The sequence below is a fragment of the Rhodnius prolixus genome, unplaced genomic scaffold (genome assembly GCF_049639745.1).
Source record: "Rhodnius prolixus isolate KJV_2025 unplaced genomic scaffold, Rpr scaffold_7, whole genome shotgun sequence".
NCBI lineage: Eukaryota > Metazoa > Arthropoda > Insecta > Hemiptera > Reduviidae > Rhodnius > Rhodnius prolixus.
The window spans coordinates 22,196,105-22,220,591 of record NW_027411582.1 but is presented as its reverse complement, the minus strand read 5'-3'; the positions used below and the strand labels follow the sequence as shown (position 1 = coordinate 22,220,591).

Sequence of the window (24,487 nt, the reverse complement as noted above, 5' to 3'; positions counted from 1 at the left end):
AAAATCTCTTTTTTTCCTGGATTTAATTAAAATGAAAGTGTGAACCCAACTATCAGTAAATGTTACTGGTTTGTAGGACATAAATTATCGGTGCCAAAGGAAAATAGTGAATCATTTATGTTATCGCTGTTTTCTTTGTAATGAGTGATAAAATAAGGAAATAATCAAATGTAAAATGTTACGCTGCCGTGCTATCAATCGCAATAATTTCTCTAAGAGAAAATCTTGAAATTGTGTTAAACTAGAATTCTTTGTGGAGTAATTTATTAATCATGTAATATGAAAGTAATACTTTGTTCTTTCAACTTAAGAAGGTGGCTCTACAGAAATTTTTTTCTTCAGTTTTACGCAATTTTCTTTTAAAACGGTTGTAACTATTGACTAAAATTTAACCAATTCGGTCTTGTCAACTTAAAAATCCTTCCTCACAATTTGTACAATAAACTAACACAATTACTTCGGCTAATGCATGGTCAGGCCTTAAATTATGATGAGAAGGCTGTAAAAATAGTTAATACAGATACAAGTTATGCATCTTCCTACCTTTAAGAAGCTCCTTATGGTACCCGAGACGAAGAGAAATGAAAAAGAACTAGGTCTCTAAAAATGCCATTGCCAGTAAAACCTCCTATCTAAACAATCATAATCTTTTTAGCTAATATATTTTTTATAAATCTAATAGCCATTTGAAGTGTTGCACCAAAAAAATAAAAAATTAAGTAAAAGATAACTGTGCAATGGTTTGTAACTTAAAATTGAAGTTTTCAAAAATATCGATATAAGGTAACTGCAATCGAATATGAAAGTTTGAAGAACTAATAGGAAGGTTTCATTTTAGTTGTAGGAGGTTTTTTCTAATGTTTGAAACATTACTACTTATTAATGTTAAGGAGTAAGCACTTATAGGGGTTTTTCAGTTATAATGGCTTTAACCGGTACGAATTCTGGCATTCCAGATAAACTATGGCAGCCCAAGTATGCAGTTTTGGAAACTACGTAAGTAGGCAGTACAGTTAGCATTATGTTTTTGCTCCTAGTAATTTGTTAGTTAATTTTTCTGTTACATTAACTGAATTTCAGGATGGGTGAAGTTATGTTAGAATTATATTGGAAGCATGCTCCAACTACTTGTAGAAATTTTGCAGAGTTGGCTCGTAGAGGTTACTATAATGGTACTAAATTTCACAGGATAATAAGAGATTTCATGATCCAAGGTATTTAATATCAAAAAGGCAACAGTGTATTTGATGACCCAATGTGAAAAGATTATATTTATCTCGAATATTCTGGTAATATTTTATTTAATTAAACAAATTTTGCTATATTAATAATAGGTGGAGACCCCACTGGGACTGGAAAAGGTGGCACTTCAATCTACGGACGAACTTTTGCTGATGAAATTCATGAAGATCTAAAACATACAGGTTTTAAAGACTTACTTTATGTTTTAAAGACTTGTTTTCAATGTTTTTGGTTTTGTTTTTTTGATTATCCTTAATTTTTTTTAGGTGCAGGTATAATTTCGATGGCGAATTCAGGTCCTGATACAAATGGATCTCAGTTTTTTATTACTCTTGCGCCAACTCAGTGGCTTGATGGAAAACATGCTATATTCGGTAGGTGCTCTTGGCTAATTTTTAAAGTTATTTATATTCTTATGGATTGAATTGCTAGCAAGATCTTACAATTTCGTTCTCATACTCTTACTGTTCGGACTATCTCAGAAATGAGGAGAAAACTCTGTGAAAGGAGTTTTATTGTATACAGGGTGTTCATTTTAAGACGGCTCAAATGCATTTCATGCTTAAACGGTTAATCTGAGCAAAAAATAGTAAAGGAAAAATTTGTTGCCCGTCACCTCTAGTTTCAAAATATGTGACTTGATTTTAGATTCCTGCCCGCATACGCGGCAGACACGTGACTAAAAGTAAGGGTTTGCAGTTGACCCCCATTTTCATATACACAGTTTTAAAGAATGTAAAAAGTTATGAAAGAAACCGGAAACCGCAATTCAATATCTTCAAAATTAAAGGTGCTAGGCCATTTCAAAATCTGGTATTTATTAATTATATTTCAATTTTTTAACTTGTTATCAAAGAGAAAGAAGAACACGCGATAGGTCATTTTTATGTATTTTTTTCATCCCATTTCTACTAAAAATATTGCCAAGGCAGTAAAGCTATTACTTTTCTTAATATCGGGGAAATAAGTAGTTTTCCGAGTGATTTTTCTAAGAAAAATGAAATGCTAAGAGCTTTAGATGTTCTTTACCGTACACAAAATGACTAAAAATTAATTTTACATCTGTTACAAACAGGCAGGTTTAATAATTATTTGGTAATTTTGGGAGAGTGGCGTTTAATTACCAAAAAAATTGGAAACCTCCTGCCACATATTTAAGTGATCAAATATCTTTCATGTAAAGGATCAAACTTATGCCTTAATTTATCAAATAATGTAGTTTACTCAATTTGGGAAGCATGTACTGTGCCTTCAAATTTTCTTCCTCTGGCTCGCAACCCAGGTTAGCCATGTGAACGAAATAATGAAGTTAACGGATTATTTTGAAATTTTGTTCTCCAAAGTTCCGTCCAGAGCATAAGACCCTAAGAAGGGTAAATTTAGATTTGCATGAGGAAACATAAGTTTGGAAGCCACTTGGAAAGCATTATTACTACTAGAAATGGCATATATAACGTTATCTAAGTGAAAAATCGATTTACTTCCATAGTTTTGATGCAATTCTTAATTGACCATTTGTATCTAATCTAACTTTGATTAATTTTTAAAATATTTGTTGTTTTCAGGTCGTGTCTATTCTGGGATGAACGTTGTGAAAAGAATGGGTTTAGTGGAAACTGATAAAAACGACAGGCCGGTGGATGATGTTAAAATTAATAGAGCATATATTAGAATGAACTGAAGAATTGCTGAGATTGCTCATGTTGAATATCTCATCTCCTTTATCTAGAAGCTTTTTTGAAAATTTGTATGATGAAATTCAAATCATTCAGCTCAAAATAGAGTCGACCAATTAAAAGAAAAAAAATGTGTTTTTTAGTTTAAATTCGAATTTCAAATTATCCGTGCTTGAAGAGATTCAAAATTTAAAAACTATTCATCGTCTCTTTCAAATTTTAAGTTATGAAGAAATTTTCATTTATTTTGTAATATATTTTTTTTTTTTAATGATAATTTTAAGTAAAAGTTTAAAAATTTGATTTTTTAACATTTGAAAACGAAGAAATAGACTATAAAATCTGTGTTTTTATTTTTTTAATCTTTAACATTATTTTTCACATTATTTTCCCCATTTGTATTGTTGATTATTGATCTATAACCACATAAACATTAAAAATTAATATAATTAAGATCCAACTATTTTGTTTGGACTAATATTTTACTAATTCAAGAATCTTCAAATTCAAGTCATTTTTGGTGCAGTTTAATGATATAACTGCACCAAGTTCATCCTACTCACTAAACTATTTTTTTTTTATGATGTAATAAAAATTAGATTTAATAAAGTTTTACAGATCAAATTTACATTGTGATTAAAGCACGCTACAAATCCTGGAGTTGGCCAAAGGGACTCTTTGGACCCTCAATTTTATTGAGCAATAATAATTATAGCTGGAATGGAAGATTGTGCAAGTGAATAGACAGCAATAAATGCCAGTCTTTAAAAGTTCCGGCTTCGTTTAATTTAAAATGATTTTTGGATTTAAGCTACATTTGTATTCTAAAATAAAGATACGTTATTAAAGACCGATAAAAGCATTTTTATTTTGTAAAATATTTTTGGTAGACTTAACCTTGGAGCCTTAATCTGGATTAAGGGTCACACAGGTCTGAGAGGAAATGAAATCGTGGATCGTAAAGCCAAGGAAGCGATCTCCCTACAACATACATCGCCATACTCACTGTTGGTCTCCGATATTAAAAACTATGCAAAAGCGGAGTGCTATACAGAATGGCAGCGGATATACAATATGTCAAAGGCGAGAAAAGGCCAATTTTACACAGCCATCCAATGTAGTGTCCCCAAAAGACCATGGTTTTATAAACACAAAAATCACAATAGGAAGTTTGTTAGCACTGTCATTAGAATGAGGTTCAACCACAATTATTCGCCGCACCATCTAGCCAGGATTGGGGTGGAAACATCTCACCAGTGTTCCTGTACTTCAGGAGTAATAGCAGACGCCAACCATCTAATCCTGGAATGTACTAATAATACTAAAGGAAGAGAGCGTTTGTGGAGGGCAGTGATAGCGACGGGATGTCCGTTACCTGCCAATTTAAATATTATTCTGGCAGCTGATGATGGCAGAATTTACACAGAGCTCTTTGAGTTTATAACAAACAACAGGATAACTCTGTAAATATTCAAGATGCTAAAGAAAAATTTAAATGGCTGATTTGCTTGCTCAAGAGGCCAATAACAAAGGAAAAAAAAAAAAAACCTTGGAGCCTGAAAAAAAAATCCATTTCACTAGTTATTCGTGAGACACTAGCTCCTTAAATTAAGTAAAACAAAATTTTTTAAACAAAAAACAAAGAAAATAAAATTTACCCTTAATCAAGGCCTAGTAATTTACGAAAAAATACTGTAGAATGCGCTAGAGAATGGTACCTGGTATTCCAGATTGTAGATTTAATTCAATTAACTACCGCATCCTAGCTAGATACAATTCTGTGCCTACGATGCGAAGGAGCGTTCGGTAATTTTCAAAATACAAAAAAACTAGGGAGTATCATATCCTACGTAAATATGAGCGGCTAATCAAAGATTGCGCCACCGTCCAGCAAATATTATGATGACTTTCAAAACAGATTTTGTCCTCGCAGACACTAAGTAATAATCATGTGTGCAGAAGTGGAGTGTTTTATAGAGTAAAACGAAAACTTGTACCTATTGGTAAAAATTATTATTAACAGGAAATTCTGTGAATACGATAAGATTATTATTAACATATTAAACAATTTCTAAGAAAATATTAATACTTCTAGAAATATTAAAATATAATTAGCAACAGTTACATTCCTGAAATTATGATATAACCTTCAAATTCATTTCATAATTGTTAACAATATATTTAAGTTGTTTTAAGCAGTCAACAGTGTTTTTTTTAAATCTACTTTCCGTAAATTTGTATTTAATATTTCAAAAAAATGCTTCCCAATAATGTAATGATAATAATAATTACAAATAATAATGGTCAATAGTTTCATTCGCCAATCTTGGTTAACGCCCTTTGACCAAAATGGTCACATCAGGTCATTGGGGTATCAATATACATCATGCTTTTTATACAGTCATATCTGATTGATTTTTGCAACACTTTTGTACAGTTATATCATTAAAAAAATGTTTTTAATTTGTAAAAAAACTTTAAACTAAAAATTGTAATTTTTTCAGGTGTGATTTACGTTGTACCATAAATATAGGTATAGATAATTGTATAATATATAAATAATAAGAAACAAGATGAACACAATGAATCGCATTTCCTGAATTGTTCCTATCTCATCCATTATTTTAAAAAGCATTTGATCGACAATTCATTAAACTGATTTTGTTCTGGAATTAATATCTACTTTAATGACATAATGGCCTTATTATTTGAGTTAGTTGATTGTGGAGATTTAAGTCAGTTCCATTGTCACAGAAGTGCAATTTTGGAGGCCTAGTCATTTGAGTAACTAACTAATTGTTAATGTCTTTTTGAGAAGTATATATTAGTTGATTTACATTTGATTAAAATATCTTTCACCATCAGCCAATGAATGCACTATTAGCACTTTATTATTAAAAGAAAATATCGAGTTGGAAGCTAATTCCTCAAAATCCGAACTACGAATCTTTACTCCAAGGATTGTTTACTGTTTTGAGATTTTCTCCAAAATGGCGCCTAGGGATTTTCAGCGAACTTTGTAAATACAATAACTTGAGTACACTTAATAAGTTGTTCAATCTGGGCAAATTCCTTGTATCGTTTGTGAATAATGAATGTAGCAAACTTTATAATGTTGGTTGGAATTAATTATATATATATATATATATATATTTTAATGATTTAGGGCGCGTCATCCCGTAGGGGGAAGTGCATTAGCCACTTTTTCAGGGTACTTGGCGTTCCTGCGGGTATTCCAGCCTAACAACATGAACATCTGTACAAGGAGCGGCTCGTAACCGTTGTGCAGATTTTGTTAGGATCGAGTGATTGCGCTATGAAACTTAGGATTTTTGAGACCAAAGAAAGTAGTAGCGCAAAAAGAACTAGTAGAGAAAGTCCTCAACCTCTTTAGTAGTAGAGGTTTCATCTGCTAGATCCAGAAGGGGATGGTACAATAAGCCTCTTTTGGCTGCGCTGCCGTGGGGCATAGTTCCCATCCCGATAATCTAATCTAAGGCGCTTCAAACATCTGAGGTTATTGGTGCCCGGAGCTTTTTTCGGTGCAATGTCGGCCAATGTTCTCTCGTTAGGTCCTAGGAAGATAAAATCTAAGGGCCGGCAGCTGGATTTGAACCCGGGACCTCCGCGTGGGAATCCATAACCGCATAGCTAATCCCTTCCATAATTAAATAGAAATGTTTTCTTTTGAAAACTATTTTGTTAGTTGGAATCTTGGTGGGTTCACCCAAGAATTTTGAAAAGAGGGTATGAGAAAAAGAATTATTGAAAACCACCAATTTGTATTCTTCACCGTTCCTCTAAAGAAAATTGAATTTAAACATCATTTCGAGACTTTTCCATAGGGACCTGGAAAATGTCTCTATTTTTTCCAAAAAGAGTGTTCTTTACGTGAGGATGAGTTAAAAAATGGGTAGGATGGATGGTGAGTCCTTTGAAATTATTCTAGGGAGTTTGCGTATTAGGAGCCCGCTGGAAATGATTGTTCAGTGGACAAACAGCTTTAGCTGGTAGATGTACTCCATTTAGTCGGGAAGTAATTATTTCGTTTTTCCTGAAGAACGAGCAAAAAGAAACAAAAAATAAAACAAAAGTTTGGAATAAATTTCAATTTTGAAAGTGAGATCGAGTGGTGTTCCTTTTTTTGTTTTTGAAATAACAAAGTAGACTACTAAGTGATCCCTAAGATTTGAAACTTTTTTATCTATTTAAAGACAAGTGATGCACTCTATACGGTATAAATATGTACTAAATATAAGGCTAGCGGTAATATTATTGTTGACAACAGCATGGGTTGTTGTCGGGCGTGTCCTGGCCAAATGGAGCGCTGGTGTAGCCCTAGCCGCCTCCAGGGCTTGCCCCCGTATTGACTGGGCCGGACACAGACCGCGAGTTGTAGTATACGGATAGGGTGCGTGCGAGGTTAGCCAGTGCCATCCCCTCAACAGAGAATTTCCAACCCCACACATACACACACTTACTCACACAGAACAACACATAACACACAAAAAAAACAACAACAACAACAACAACAATACAATGTAACACGCACTAACAAACACATAAATAAATTTCATATTAAAAACAATAGTGGAACTAATCGAGACAAAATAACACAGCACAAAACAAAAACTAATGTAGACAATACAGGACACACATAATGCACAAAAATATAAATTAAACAATATTATAAATATATATAAAACAAAAAAACTAATATAAAAGGAAATATTAAAACATAAGTTTTGTAATAGTTTCCCGCTGTTACCGTAAGTGTTATAAAACCTCAAACCGTTAGGCCGTATTGCCGGCGAACAGTTTTAATAAGTGCAGTGTAAAACTTAATAAAACGTTTTTAATAAACAAATTTTAGTACAATTTTACTACTAATCTCTTGTAATTTTATTATTTTTTATTTTATTAAATTAGTTAATACAAAAGTTAAATAATTAAGGACACATTGTGAAATACGCGATTAAAAATTAAAATTATCAAGTTGACTGTTTAAAAAAAATAAATACAAGCAAAAAGTGGGGGGAGGAATTCCTGTGGGATACAAGATACTCTACTCCAAGCTAGTAGTCATCGTTTAAACGGGCGAGAAAGATCCAGGTTCTTTTTTTTTGGTGATTTTTTTTTATTTTTGTCCTCCACGGTGTGTCTGACATTCGAAACAAGTGAAAGAAAAAAGAAAAGTTAGACTACGAAACAATCTTTTAAAGAAGTAGAAGATACGATAGTTATGCTAACAGTTCGCTACCGTCTACTAAGACAACATTGAAAAGTCTAAATGGCCAGACATGTGGCACGGTACTGAACAATGCGTCTCTGGATACTTTATTGGGCGCTTCCTTTGGCGTGGCTTCTGCCCTACACCACAAATATTGAGGCGACTCCAACTAAAAGAGGTCAGTCACTAAATCTCTAATTATTTAAGGGGGAAAAAAATAATACTTTGAAATAATATTAATTCAATAAGTCACACTTAATGCCTTAATTTCAATTATTTGAACTAAAAATTAATTAATAACGACCAAAAACAACATTAATAACAATTAATAAAATGTAAACATCAGATAAGAATTAAAAATAAGGATAAATATGGTTAAATTTGTGCAAACAAATATTAAAGCGAATCTACCCTCAAACAAGGCAAATCAACCATGAAAATTCAATTCAATTGAAAAATTCAAAATAAATTGAAATTAAATAAGAACTTATTACAAAAAGTTCTAGGCTAAAATATTCTTAATAATCTAATTTATTAATTATTTTTGATGTAAATAAAGGAGAAAAAAAATCAAATTTTACTGTGTAGTAATTGAAAATTGTTACAAATAATTTAATTAATTTATCAGAAATAAAGTTTTAATTATTTCATTCAAATGAATCGTAACCTGCAACATGCAAGTGTAGCTCATTATTTTAGGTTTAATTTACTGGGAAATTTACTTTTAATTTAAATTTTGTTTTTTCACATATTTTTTTTGAGGGGGGCTTGTTTTAATGTTAAAAAAATTAATAATATTAAAAAAATATATATATTAATAGGAACCTCCTACTACTAATATTAAAATTAACTCCTACTTTCATTATCGGCCTTTTTGTTAAATAAATAATTAAGCTTCTTTTTTTTCTTTTGAATATTTTATTATTCCCTGAATTAAAAAATACCAGCAAATAAAGCCACGCCCATTCGTCATTGGTTTTAGAATATTGATCAAATTTTAATAAATTTATTACTTATTAACGTTTAATTTTTTTTTAAATATTTCTTTTTAATTAATTAGGATTTTTTAATTAAAAATTTTATTTGAAAATATTGAAAATTTATTAAATATGTATTTTTAAAATATGTTTTTGTAATAAATAAAAGTTTGTAATAAAACTCAAATTACGGTGACTAGTAATCTGTGCCCGTTCTTGCCGTATGTATTTCTTTATTCTATCTAAACAAATATGTTTAAATTAATTATGCGATAGCAAAGTTATTAATTTATTTGTAATAAAAGTACTAATTGAATTTAAAGGAAATAAACCATAAAAAAATTATAAATAATTGCTTTTTTAATTTTATTTTCTTTACCTGTACTATTTAAGAGATTTTCTATGCCTTCTATATATTTACACCGGAAATGATCGTTTTGTCTAACGATTAATCTAACGAATTAGGGATAAATTAAACTCGGAAGTGCAAAAAATATAAGCGTATTAAATTCCAAAAGTATAAGAAATCAGTTTGGGCGAAAGTGCCTATTTCAATGAATAATTTTTATCATTAAAATACATTTATTTTTGTGTGATTTGTATCAGACATTAATTATTTTTTTAACTTGCAGCCTTTTTTTTTTTTTTTTAATTGAATAAACAAAGAGCACGAGTCTTTTTTTAATTAACTTATTTTGCTAGATTTCCTTTCCGTAGTATCATAATTTTGAAAAACTGGACCTATTTTGAAAATACTATGAGGTTCTGCAAATTTGAACGCTCTGTAAATCATTTTAACTGGTTTTTGTAATGTTCATATTCTTTTAAATGTATAGTTTGGAAAAGATCTTTAATTGAACGAAATTACTTAGGTTACTGCCCCCATTACCAAGCTTATAAGGTCTGATTTGGCATAGAGTTCGCCTTTTTTATATAGCGAAGAAAAATTCACCCCTACCTAGATTACTGAGAATCGCTGCCATTATCCACCATAACATGCATATTTATTGAATCCCTGGGTCAGCAAGGGTAGTTTGGGATGGAATCATAAAAGAATTAAAATTCTGTACACCAGGGAGGTCGGCAATTTGCGGGGGGGCCCGTTCTAAGTTTTTGTGTGTAGCCCACCAAGCAATAGTAACTTTTAAATATTGTAAAGTAAAAATTAAGAAGGTTTCTTTTTAAAAAAATGCATTTCATAAAATCAAAATATTGTATAAAGGGTGTCCCAAGCTATATGGATAACGACTTTTTCTCAGAAACCAAGATGGCTAGAAAAAAACTAAAAAATACGTGTTCCCTTAGTTTTTTTGTTAGAAATCCAAATCCGTTATAATATTATCATTTTGAAATTTCTTATAAGAATCATGTTTTCATTCATAATTTGTAAAATATCGCTCACAGGAAAAAAACGTTCAAGTAAATTTTTCTTTAAAAAAATAGTGAAATCTATTTCTGAAATAAGAACCACACCTCCCCATTTGCCAAAAATGAAGTTGGTGCCTGTATCTCGCTTCTGGAAGCACCGAAAAAAATTTACAAATTAAATTTGGATTTAAACATTTACAAAAAACTAAGGGAACACGTATTTTATAGTTTTTTTTTTTTAGCTATCTTAGTTTCCGAGAAAAAGTCGTTATCCATATATAGCTTGGGACACCCTGTAGAACAAGATTGACTGATGAAAATTTGCAAAACATTTTGAAGATTTCAGCTTCTCAAAACCTAACCTGACATAAATTAATTATCGAACAACATTTAAGAACAATAATCGCATTAAATTGTAATGTTAATTTTATATATTGATTTATTTTAAATAATATTTATATTTGATTAATAAAAACACCTAAATTACAAAACATCTAACTGTGCGGCCCCGCTTTAAAAAAAAATAAACTGATTTAATCTACCCACTGATGGATCGGAATTCGGAAACCATTCAGGGTTGCCATAAACTTGTATGTTACAACAGATAAAATCATCGATATTATCGATTGCTACAGACCAAACACACATTTTCAGTAATTAGTGGTTACGTATTTTAAAATTTAGCACTTCAAAGGAAATTACTGTATTATACGTGTAATCAAAATAAATGCTTTAGTAGGTAATAATTAAATAACTTCAAAATGTTTTAAATGATTATTTTTCAGTTAAAATCAAAAATAATAATAATCATAAAATCTTTCTTCAGGTACAGTTCTAAATTTTTATGTACCTATTCGTATGGTTATTAAGAAGTATCATTACTAGGGAACGGATTCGTATGTATTTACATATTTTTTTCTAGGCAATTTACAGACGTTTTTCAACTAGAAGTATTCATACTGACACTTTTTAAGCCGTTTGAGTCTACTTTTATTTCACATACTTCCACATATTTGGATGTTATCGCATATTTATACATATTTGATTAAAATAAATAAATATTTCTACATATTTAATCAAAATATGTACATATTTTTTCATATTTTTCATTTTGGGCATATTTTCATAATTGGGAGGTGGTTGACAGGAACTGTGAACCACAGACTGTAGGGCTGTGAATCACAGTGGGTACAATGGTTATTGTAATTTACACAGAATGCTGCTAAACAGTGACGGGCACTTGTTAGTTCTTTGAAGTTGTCTGTTCTTTCAGCTCGTTCGTTGAAGTGTCCAATTCATTTCGTTCGGTCACTTAGTGTATTCTTTTTTGGGTGAAATGCCACGAACATCGGCCTCAAACAAACAACTGGTTGCTAAATATCTTCGCGAGTTTCCAGCAGAACTTTTACGAAGTGATGGAGACATTTTGTACTGCACAGCTTGTGACAAGCGCGTTTCTTGCTCTCAACGTTCCCAAGTCACCCAACATATTGCCACCGGATCGCACATAGAGAATAAAAACAGAAAGAAAGAGAGAACGTCCTATCAAGCCTTCCTTACATCTCCATCATCAAGTAAGTCTACTCTGAGTACGGATCTGTGTCGGGCTTTGGTTAGAGCAGATATCCCTTTCCACAAACTTAAAAATCCTCATTTCAAAGGATTTTAGTCGTTACAAGTCCATCTTACGCCCAGATCGTCGTCACTTTACGTTTCAACATTTGAAATTTCATGTGGTTGCAAACAATTTCGAAGAGTGAAGTTTTCAAAATTGAAAATTTAACACATCTTTTTATAAATAGTAAAAATGTTCTTTGTTGTATAAATCATTATAACTTGTAAAAACAAATTATTTTGTTCCTAATAAATTATTATAAATTGTAAAAATGTTCTTTTCTTGTATAAATAATTATAACTTGCCCCCCCCCCACAAAAAATCCATTTTCATAAAAAAAAATGTCCATTTTACTTAAATATTCCAGAAAATATTTTAAGAAAATCACATATTTTCCACATAATTGACGAAAATAAATGCATATTTTAATTAAATATTTGGCATTTACATAAAAATCCGTTCCTTAATCATTACATTTGTGTGCAATCAAATAAGATTTTATTACAATACTGTTCAGTACGGCGCTTTACGTTTAGATAAACATTTTATTACGTACATGTTATTGTGATAAATCTAAGACAACTCATCCCATGGACATTTAAATCAGCATATTTGTTGATTGCTTTGCATTGTCTTTTTTTTCCAGAATAAAGAGCGATTATAATAGATAAAAAACTGATTCTGGATTTATTGTTACCATTAAATTTTATATTTTATTATTTTTATGCGATGAATAGTATAATAATAAAATATTTTTAAAAAACAAAACATTTTGTCAAATGAGATTAGCAATTTCAAGTAGCCTGGGTTTACGATTCGATTGTATTTTTGCAAAAAAAAACAACCTTGGTTTTATGAATTGCAATTTTTTAAAAAAATTTGATTTATTTAATTCAATAATTGGGAAAGAAATGTATACTTTAAATTATTTGTCTGATTATTGGTAGAAAAAGTGATTTGAACAGACTTAATTTTTTAGGTATTTTTAAGTAGTTATAAAGGTTTTTTTTGCCTTTTTTTGGCATTGGCTTCCGCCATCATCGTCTAGGTGCTTATCACTAGAATATCACTCACTCTCCATTCTTACTTATAGATACGTACATTCGCTTCACTCATTCATCCCTCTACTACGAGGGTCGTTTGAAAAGTCCGTGCAAAGTCAGAGAGATAGCACCACTGGCGCGTATCGAGGTTATGTTTAGTTAGTAGCATCTCTTGGAAGAACACACACCAAGTTTCAGCCAGATCGGTCTATTTCTTTGTGTTTGGCATTCGTTTGAATCGAGGAAGTCGAGTGATTTTCAAAAAATGGACGAAAAAGAATTTCGTGTGTTGATTAAACACTACTTTATGAAAGGCAAAACGCCTGAGGAGACTAAAAAGAAGCTTGATAAACATTATGGTGACTCTGCACCTTCGATTAGAACAGTTTATAAGTGGTTTCAAAATTTTCGGAGTGGCCATATGGGCACAAGTGACGCTGAACGTTCTGGACGCCCTGTTAAGGTTACTACTCCAGAAATCATTGATAAAATCCATGATATGGTGATGGATGACAGAAGAGTGAAGGTGCGTGAGATTGCTAGTGCTGTGGGCATCTCGAATGAACGGGTACATAATATTTTGCATCAACATTTGGACATGACAATGCTATCCGCAAGATGGGTGCCGCGATTGCTCACGCTTGACCAAAAACGAAATCGTGTGAAGTGTTGCAAGGACGGTTTGCAGCTGTTCCAGAAGAATCCGCAGGACTTTAAGCGTCGTTTCGTCACTGTGGATGAAACATGGATACATCACTACACTCCTGAGACCAAAGAACAATCTAAACAATGGGTTACCAAGGGGGAATCTGCGCCAAAAAAGGCGAAGACCGTTCCTTCGGCCGGAAAGATTATGGCGACTGTCTTTTGGGATTCGCAAGGAATAATCCTCATCGACTATCTGGAAAAGGGTAAAACTATTACAGGTGCATATTATTCATCGTTATTGGACCGTTTGAAAACCGAGCTGCAAGAAAAACGCCCACGATTGGCCCACAAAAAAGTCCTTTTCCATCACAACGCACCAGCTCACACCTCAGCAGTTGTGGTCGCAAAATTAATGGAAATAGGGTTCCAACACGTTTCACATCCCCCCTATTCTCCAGACTTGGCTCCCTCGGACTACTATTTGTTCCCCAATATGAAGAAATGGCTGGCGGGAAAAAGATTTTATTCAAAAGGGAGGTGATTGCAGAAACGAATGGCTATTTTTCAGTCTTGGACAAATCCTATTATTCGGAAGGGATCAACAAACTAGAGCAGCGTTGGACGAAGTGTATAAGCCTAAAAGGAGACTATGTTGAAAAATAAAAAAGGTTTACCCCAAAAAATTAAGTAGTTTTTATTTTTGCACGGACTTTTCAAACGACCCTCGTATATCCAACTATTTACATAAACCTTACAACTAATGGGTGGATCAGTACTCTATATTCCTGCCATCCTTATAGCTTAACCGAAATTAAAATCACCGTAATCCTTCTCTAATCATTTTCTTCCATTCATTCTAATCGGCTATAACTTTTTAAATACATTCATATTTCTTTGCTAGCTCTGCTACAGATTTAAGCACATAGATGTTGGTGGAGAATATTATGTCTTCGTAGCGAAATGGTGCATCTAAATACCTGTATTAGTCGTCAAACATTCGTTTCCTTTCTACCGCATAATGTGGACATATCCATTATTATATGTTTGAAATCCTCCTCCTCTTTGCAATCTGCAAAGAGGAGAGGGCCTAAGGTTTTCTTTGGTGTTCTTTTAAATCTTTTTGATACATAATGTTATTCAAGCCTTAGTTTATGTTGCTTTTAAGGATTTACCTTAAAGGGAGAATTATTAGCCATTCTCTCTGTTAACAACCCTGCTTCTAACAACAAGGGCAACTACCACGCCCTTTTAATGAACTTGCATTGGTTTCTAGTTAATTAGTTTAATGAATTTCTAATAATATCTTTTGTTTTGTCAAGATCGATAAACAAATTTTTCTTTAACAAGCAATACAGTCGTCTGAAACAGTTATACCCAATCAATTAACAAAGAAAAATCCACCGCTAAAACACTCTTGGTGCTGTATTGCTCTACAAAACGCTCCTTCGACCTCTTTTAACGTATGTCCAGTTTGGATTACAGCTAGCCCAAAACATTGGCCAAAAAGGCTACAGATTTTCCAAAATAATGTACTCCGAATCGCACTGAATTACTGGGAACACAAAAATACCCAAAGAACTGGACATTCAAAGCCATTCACACTCACAAGGGCAAACTAACAGACAATTTCTTCCTCTATCTCTACAAACTGCCATCTACATCTCATTAACCACCTTAGCAATGCCTACAGCTTCCAGAAGAACTAAAACCAAAACTGTTCCAAGATCTTTGAAGAACTGAAAACTCTTAGTGAGATGGCCCATACTTAATTTGTAAATATAAAGTTTTTTCAATTATTATTATTATTTTTTATTCTTTTATTGCAATTTGCGATTGCAACGGTTGTTGCAACAAGCAAATGTGATGTAATATAGTGTCTTGATTGAAGATTGGAGAAGGCACCCAGTGGCGATACTCCATTAACGTGATCAGATCACTATACTGTTATGAGGAGAGTAGATCGCGGGGCCATCTTCTCTTCAATCTCCTTGGAGGATTACCTGGTAATGTGGAAGAAGATAAGTTTTCAATTAAAGGATTAGGATGAGCTGCTGTAGAGGAATGAAATTTGAAGAAACGAGTGTTAGCAAGATCTGTAATGAAAGGGATTTTGAGGTCATTACGGATAGTGAGGTTAGATACATAGAACGGAGCGTTAAGAAGTTTTCGAAGTATTTTTGGATTGTAATGTCTGGAGGCCTAGAGAGTTGGAACGGTTTAATCGATCCCCATACTTCTGTGCCGTATGACCAAATAGGTCGCAGTAACAGCAGGTTTAAGAGTCTTCTGTTATTTAGGTTGAGTTTCGATCGTTTGTCAAGTAGTCTGGCGAGAAGTTTGTAGCGTTGGTTAGTTTCCTGTCTTTTCAGTCTAGTCTGGGGGATTCCATGTCAACCGTTTGTCTAGGTGCAGTGCTAGGTAGCGTACTTTGTCCACAGATGGTATTACAGGAGTTTGGTTCAAGATGATGGGAGGTAGGATTTTTCGTCTTAGAGTTAGTAATATATATTTTGATTTCATAAAGTTAGTTTTGATTCCCCATTTGATAAGCCAGTCCTGTAAGTAGTTGATGTGTGTTTGAAGAGTTCTTGTAGCGATATTTCCATTAGTATTTATTTAATTGTAGGTGTTACCCAGTTAAAATATTATGCATGAAATATGATAACAATTAATTCTATAATTACAGAAAATAATAATTGATCTCATTGAATAATTGAACTAAATTTGGAGGCGGTAGGGAAAATCATTGAATTTACTAATTAAATAATGACAATGCAGAACGTGTATAGTCATGAAAACGTAACATGACGGTTTTATAAATAACTGATTATATTTATTGGTTAAGTATATACAAGTATAATATAACATGTCACGCAACTTTGTCATTATTGTCTATTGTAAATAGAGATTGATTACTAACTAATTTTAACCGATTCATGGTGGAAAAAAGTGATTTAAAAATAGGATCTAATTAGCATTGCTATAATAGTTTAATGAGAATGTCAATTGAAAGAGAATATAAAACAAAAATTAAAGGATAAAATGAAACTTTGTGTCTTTCAAGATTACATGTTTCTACGTATTAGTACTGTTAAATGAAACCCTAAAATAACCTCTTCAATCTATTTTGAAAATCCCAGAATTTGAGATAGTGCTAGGGAAAGCGTACCTCTTTCTACAGTATCTGGTATCTTGAGATATGTTTTAAATGTTCGCTGGATAATGAAATGGAAATAAGAAAGTTTACTGGACTAAGTCTGTTAAGAAATCTGTCTACCTTCCGGATATTCTAAGGATGGCTCCTCAGATCAAAGAGAACCAAGGTTATTTAGAATCTTGTTAGAGTCTCATGGACCCTTTTGCGAGTCTCTGGCGACTTCCTAGGCTCGTTTGGAGCTGGGGACTTCCAGAAAGAGATGGAAACCGGCAGATTGGTATGGTCACTTCCTAATCCTCTCTTTAAGAAAAGTGTACATTCTCCTCCACCACTAGACAAGTGTCCATGGTAGTAAGAAGAAGCTTTTTCTGAGCAGGTCAAAATGTCTTACCAAGCTCGCGTTAACTAGGAAACGCTACTCACTCCCAAATGGGCGCTCCAATTTTTCAAAGGCTTCACTTTTGTCCGCATCTCTCTTAGACGATATAACATTCTTCTGTTCACCTTAGTCTTTTCTATGATAGTAAGAGGGTGGCCCAACATTTGGGATATCTCCTTCCGCAGCATCTCATACTATCTGGCATCTTCCAAACATTATCCCGAAAAGTTTTCAAGATGATTTCCTTGGCCCACCTCTTTGCAAGATTGAGTGATGCAAGATTGAGGTTTACCTAGGGACAAGTTCCGTCTTTATTGGCTTATTGCTAAGAGTAGTTTCCTGGGCGTCTCCAGAAGTTGGTAGAAATAGGATTTTGACCCCCCAAAAAATATTATAATTAAGTGTTTAATACTCAAATTTTTTTTTCTATTACCACAGTAAATAGGTTATTACCAATTTAGGTAAATGAAATTTTTTTTTTAAAAAAGTTGCAAGTCCTATCAGGTTATTTATTCCACTTAGAAGGAATATTTAATTAGAAATTTTTAATCATTTAATCATTAAATTCTCGAAAAATAATTATTTCTCCAGTGAAATTCAATTAACTCCCATTTTTATCACTGCTAACTGTATTAATCAGCTTCTTTCGTAGATGTAAAAGGCCGCGACATTATTATCGTATAATCAACAAAAGATAATCGATTTAAGAAATTGTTAACTAAATAATCGTTAACTTATATTATAAAGAAATATATTTTCTTTAAATTTTTGGGATCAAAATGAGATTGCAGCAAAAATGAAAATTGTTCACTAAACTGTAATTACATTGTGTATATATGTATTTAATGTCAAAATAATTAAGAAAAAAATTAAAATAAAATAAAGCTAGTAGCTAATGTATACTCGCATGTTCACAGCTCAAAGTATAGTGAACTATAATACAATCTAAGTAATTATTTTTCTCAATTACTTTCAACTTATTTTCCACCTGAGTACTTAACAAATTAGTTACCTAGCTAAAAGAAAACCAAAAAAATAATAAAATAATAAAAGAAGTAACAAAAAAGAATAAATAAGTTTTTTTTTATCGCTTTCTAAAATAATACATTATTATTATTATTATTGTTGTTGTTATTACTACTGTTATTACTATAGTTATTATACAGTTATTACTACTATTATTACTACTGATGTGGCGGCTCTAATCTCGGCGCGGGACCTCAATGTAGCCCAGCTGAAGTTGAACCAGGTCATGCGCAGGGTGAATCGGTGGATGGCGGCACGAGGATTGACACTGGCACTGGCGAAAACAGAAGTCGTAATACTCACCAAGAGGAGGATTGAGACAGGCCTCCCACTGATGGTGGGAACAGAGACGATTGTCTCTCTGGACGCTGTCCGGTATTTAAGAGTAACCCTAGATGCGAAGTTAACTTTCGGCAAGCAACTGCAGAAGGCCGCTGATAAGGCATCAGAATGTGTTCGAAAGTTAAGCAGGTTACTGACCAACGTAGGAGGCCCGAGGGCTCATACCCGTAGGTTACTAATGGAAGTGGCGCACTCCATACTGTTATACGGGGCTGAGATCTGGGCAGACGCGCTCCAACAAGAAGTATACAGAGAAAGGCTGGCGCGGGTCCAGAGAGTTGGCGCGTTGCGGATTGCCTCTGCCTACCGAACAGTCTCTGAACCTGCCATTTTGGTCATCGCGGGAGTTATCCCCGTTGCGCTGCTGGCTAGTGAAAGGAAGCGGCTCTTCGAAAGAAGACGGGAAGCTGATAGGGCAGCAGCCGCCCGAGAAGAGCGAGAGCGCACTATGGCTGTATGGCAAGCTGCGTGGACGGAGGAAACCCGTGGCAGGTGGACGGCAGTCCTGCTTCCAGATATCAGAAGCTGGGTCGATAGAGGTTTTGGGGAGGTGGATTACTACCTAACCCAGCTCCTCAGCGGGCACGGTTACTTCCGGGAGTTTCTACGGAAGATAGGGAAGCGGTCAGAGGGAAATTGCCCCCACTGCGTAGGAATGAGAGATGACGCCCATCACACATTTTTTGTGTGCGAAAGATGGGGTCGTGCCAGAAGGGATCTGGAAAGAAGAGTGGGTCAGTGGGTTCCCGAGCGCTTCGGAAGCATTATGCTTTCTGGTAGGGCGCAGTGGAATGCTGTGGCAGTTTTCACAAGGGAAGTACTAACCCTCAAAAGGCGAGATCTGAATGGAGAGGAAGCTAACCCTTAAGGGGTAAGGAACTGGAGCCTAGCCTGAAGTAGTGCTGCACAAGCGAATCCAGGCTAGGCCTGGAAGTAGGGGGGTGTTTTAGCCGGTAGGCCGCGAGGGAGTCCGGCACATTGTGCGGAAGTTGCATTTCACCCCTCTTTAAAAAAAAAAAAAAAAAAACTACTGTTATTACTGTAACTAATTTTCAATGTTGACGCTGTCATTTACAGTTCTGTCTAAATATTTATTGACACAGCTGTAGTGTAGATTATTGTAGAAGTACCAATTCAGTAGCAATTGTTCTAAATTATTTGGCTCTTTTACTATTGTGCCGAGTAACATTTTGACATCAGTTGGCCAAGTAGATTCCTCTAACTGACTTACGACCCTATACGTATTTCCTGATTGCTATATCTTGACTTTAAGTATTGATTCCGCAAAAAGTTAGACTGCAAATTAGGCTGTAATTGGGATTTTAGCAAGAATGTAGCAGAATTGTTGTTAACACAGAGATGTTTGTTGTTTTTTTTTCTGTTTTATTTTCGCTGCACAAAAACCTTGTAATGGCAAAATGCAACTGCATCATAGCACCACAAATAATCATGTTCATTCCAGCGATTAATACAATAAATGCTATAACTGCGTGTGATTTTCTACTCGTTAAAAAAAACCTTATTCCTCTTTATTTATAACCTTATTTCTCTTTAACACAATTTTGTTGTACGGTTAACAACTAGAAAACGAATTTATATCACTATTATATCAAAATTGTAAGAATTTTCCTATCTTAACTCAAAATTCTGGGCTACCCTTTCATATACATTCCATCTCTGGCTTAATTATTAATACACTGAAGCAGTAATCTCAATATTTCTAGTCAAACGTGACGGAATTCCCTTTTTTTCCCTATTAATTTGCAATCGTAATTACAAATTTTGGAGTATCCTGTTTGTACAATCCAATTTCATTTTACCATTGCAAAATTAGTAATTCTCCTCTTGTTTTTTAACAAACATATTTGAATTCTGCTTCAAAGTACGAGGGTCGTTTGAAAAGTCCGTGCAAAGTCAGAGAGATAGCACCACTGGCGCGTATCGAGGTTATGTTTAGTTAGTAGCATCTGTTGGAAGAACACACACCAAGTTTCAGCCAGATCGGTCTATTTCTTTGTGTTTGGCATTCGTTTGAATCGAGGAAGTCGAGTGATTTTCAAAAAATGGACGAAAAAGAATTTCGTGTGTTGATTAAACACTACTTTATGAAAGGCAAAACGCCTGAGGAGACTAAAGAGAAGCTTGATAAACAATATGGTGACTCTGCACCTTCGATTAGAACAGTTTATAAGTGGTTTCAAAATTTTCGGAGCGGCCATATGGGCACAAGTGACGCTGAACGTTCTGGACGCCCTGTTGAGGTTACTACTCCAGAAATCATTGATAAAATCCATGATATGGTGATGGGTGACAGAAGACTGAAGGTGCGTGGGATTGAGATTGCTAGTGCTGTGGGCATCACGAATGAACGGGTACATAATATTTTGCATCAACATTTGGACATGACAAAGCTATCCGCAAGATGGGTGCCGCGATTGCTTACGCTTGACCAAAAACGAAATCGTGTGAAGTGTTGCAAGGACGGTTTGCAGCTGTTCCAGAATAATCCGCAGGACTTTAAGCGTCGTTTCGTCACTGTGGATGAAACATGGATACATCCAAAGACCAAAGAACAATCTAAACAATGGGTTACCAAGGGGGAATCTGCGCCAAAAAAGGCGAAGACCGTTCCTTCGGCCGGAAAGATTATGGCGACTGTCTTTTGGGATTCGCAAGGAATAATCCTCATCGACTATCTGGAAAAGGGTAAAACTATTACAGGTGCATATCATTCATCGTTATTGGACCGTTTGAAAACCGAGCTGCAAGAAAAACGCCCACGATTGGCCCACAAAAAAGTCCTTTTCCATCACAACGCACCAGCTCACACCTCAGTAGTTGTGGTCGCAAAATTAATGGAAATAGGGTTCCAACTCGTTTCACATCCCCCCTATTCTCCAGACTTGGCTCCCTCGGACTACTATTTGTTCCCCAATATGAAGAAATGGCTGGCGGGAAAAAGATTTTATTCAAACGAGGAGGTGATTGCAGAAACGAATGGCTATTTTTCAGACTTGGACAAATCCTATTATTCGGAAGGGATCAACAAACTAGAGCAGCGTTGGACGAAGTGTATAAGCCTAAAAGGAGACTATGTTGAAAAATAAAAAAGGTTTACCCCCAAAAATTAAGTAGTTTTTATTTTTGCACGGACTTTTCAAACGACCCTCGTATTAATAAAAAAAGGCAAAGGTGGAATGTATACAGAAAGAAGACAGAGTTTTGCATTAGGATTGCAGAATTAATGGAAAAAATTAGGAATTCTCGTCTAGTTTAACTGAAAGGATTCAGGTGTTTACTTTATTGTGTAAATAACTAAGCCAATCGTGGATTGTACACAAAAGAGTAGTTCGAAAATTATTTTACAATTGCAGAATTAAAGGGAAAAGAAAGGATTTCTCGTCTAGTTAGACTAGAAAGATTGAGATTTTGGCTTCAGTGAATTCACAATTAAGGCAATGATAGATAGTACACACAGGGTAGCCCTAATTTGAAGATATGATTGCAAAATGAATGGAAAAATAAGGAATTTTCGTCTAGTTTGAGTGGAAAGATAGATATTTCTTCTTCAGTGTATTAATAATTACAATAAATAAACCAGACGTGGATTATACACACAGGGTTGCCCAAATTCTAAGTTACGATTGCAGAATTATTTGGAATAATACAGAATTCTCGTCTAGTTATAAGTGTAAGATTGAGATTTATGTTTGAAAGAATTAATAACTAAGTCAATGGTGGATTATACACACAGAGTAAACCGATTTGAAGTTACTATTGCAAAATATTAGTTAAAAAAAAGAAATAAGTTTTATTTGCAAATATTTAGTTTTCTGCTTTATACATTTTAATTACTAAGCCAATAGTGGAATGTATACACTGGGGTTGCCAGAATTTTGTGTTATGATTTCAAAATTAATGGAAAAATAAAGAATTCTCTTCTTGTTTGACTTGAAAAATTCAGATTTCATTCTTCACACTTTTGCCCGGGTAAGCCAGGTGCTGACGCCCGGCCCTGCTTTTTATCGTGAGGTAGTTAGAAGTGTCTGCTCAGTTATCGATTATTAGGATTGCTATTTATTGAACAATGTACCACAGTTCAAGAGCAGTATCCCTTAACTATCTACTTTATTTAACAAAATTTGGTGATCAACAAAATCTATTTATTGATCAACAACGAATGAGATTGTCGGGTTGAGACAAAGAAGAAAGTGATTCCTTTCAAACCATTATATCTCTTTTCGTACTTTTGAGAATTCAATGATTTCTTTACCCAATTGTAGAGAATAGTTTACTCTATAACTGGTATAAATCACAATGTTTTAGTGATAATAGTTAATGAGATATGAAAGGTTAAAATTTCGTGGTTTTCAAATACGTTCAAATTTCAAACCATTATATCCGTTTTCCTAATGACGAGAATTCAATGATTTCTTTACCGAATTGTTGAGAAAAGTTAGCTCCATAACAGATAAAAATTGCAATGTTTTAGTATTAATAGTTATTGAGATATGTAAGGTTAAATTTTTGCGATTTTTAAATACTTAAAAATTTCAAAACGTTATATCTCTTTTCGTACTTTTGAGAATTCAATGATTTCTTTACCCAATTGTAGAGAATAGTTAGCTCTAACACTGGCATAAATTGTAATGTTTTAGTATAAATAGTTATTGAGATATAAAAGGTTAAAATTTCGTGGTTTTCAAATACGTTCAAATTTCAAAACATTATATCTGTTTTCCTAATGACGAGAATTCAATGATTTCTTTACCGAATTGTTGAGAAAAGTTAGCTCCATAACAGATAAAAATTACAATGTTTTAATATTAATAGTTATTGAGATATGTAAGGTTAAATTTTTGCGATTTTTAAATACTTAAAAATTTCAAAACGTTATATCTCTTTTCGTACTTTTGAGAATTCAATGATTTCTTTACCCAATTGTAGAGAATAGTTAGCTCTAACACTGGCATAAATTGTAATGTTTTAGTGATAATAGTTATTGAGATATGAAAGGTTAAAATTTCGTGGTTTTCAAATACGTTCAAATTTCAAACCATTATATCTGTTTTCCTAATGACGAGAATTCAATGATTTTTTTACCGAATTGTCGAGAAAAGTTAGCTCCATAACAGATAAAAATTGCAATGTTTTAATATTAATAGTTATTGAGATATGTAAGGTTAAATTTTTGCGATTTTTAAATACTTAAAAATTTCAAAACGTTATATCTCTTTTCGTACTTTTGAGAATTCAATGATTTCTTTACCCAATTGTAGAGAATAGTTAGCTCTAACACTGGCATAAATTGTAATTTTTTAGTGATAATAGTTAATGAGATATGAAAGGTTAAAATTTCGTGGTTTTCAAATACGTTCAAATTTCAAACCATTATATCTGTTTTCCTAATGACGAGAATTCAATGATTTCTTTACCGAATTGTCGAGAAAAGTTAGCTTTATAACAGATAAAATTGCACTGAGAATTAGGGAATTTTGATAATGATTTAGAAGTGGAAAGACACCTTTACAATGAACATGTTTAATACTTAGCTTAAGCTTCTATATAGATAGATATAGATATTCTATATAGATAGATATAGATATTCTATATAGATAGATATAGATATTCTATATAGATAGATATAGATATTCTATATAGATAGATATAGATATTCTATATAGATAGATATAGATATTCTATATAGATAGATATAGATATTCTATATAGATAGATATAGATATTCTATATAGATAGATATAGATATAGATTCTAAATCTTAAG

At 33.3% G+C, this 24,487-nt stretch overlaps 1 protein-coding gene and 1 long non-coding RNA gene across 2 annotated transcripts in view; both read left to right on the top strand.

Annotated features, from left to right (window-relative positions):
* The first annotated feature begins 814 nt into the window (after positions 1-814).
* Cypl (peptidyl-prolyl cis-trans isomerase-like 1 Cypl) lies at positions 815-3,653 on the top strand. Its single transcript, XM_074114458.1, has 5 exons — positions 815-996; positions 1,081-1,214; positions 1,335-1,424; positions 1,509-1,616; positions 2,808-3,653. Exons 1-5 carry the CDS (start codon positions 923-925, stop codon positions 2,921-2,923), a joined length of 522 nt encoding a protein of 173 aa, XP_073970559.1. The 5' UTR covers positions 815-922; the 3' UTR covers positions 2,924-3,653.
* A 3,123-nt stretch (positions 3,654-6,776) lies between these two features.
* The window catches only part of LOC141447178 (uncharacterized), a 449,287-nt gene continuing 431,576 nt past the window's right edge, over positions 6,777-24,487 (top strand). The window contains exon 1 of the long non-coding RNA XR_012454197.1: positions 6,777-8,326. This is a non-coding gene — a long non-coding RNA (uncharacterized lncRNA). The remainder of the gene's footprint in view (positions 8,327-24,487) is intronic.

Bases quoted from the DNA above. Each gene is read 5' to 3' on its own strand.
- Cypl (XM_074114458.1), top strand. From the start codon at position 923: ATGGCTTTAACCGGTACGAATTCTGGCATTCCAGATAAACTATGGCAG. The intron at 1,425-1,508 runs GTTTTAAAGACT...AATTTTTTTTAG, and splicing joins TGAAGATCTAAAACATACAG to GTGCAGGTATAATTTCGATG. The intron at 1,617-2,807 runs GTAGGTGCTCTT...TGTTGTTTTCAG, and splicing joins TGGAAAACATGCTATATTCG to GTCGTGTCTATTCTGGGATG.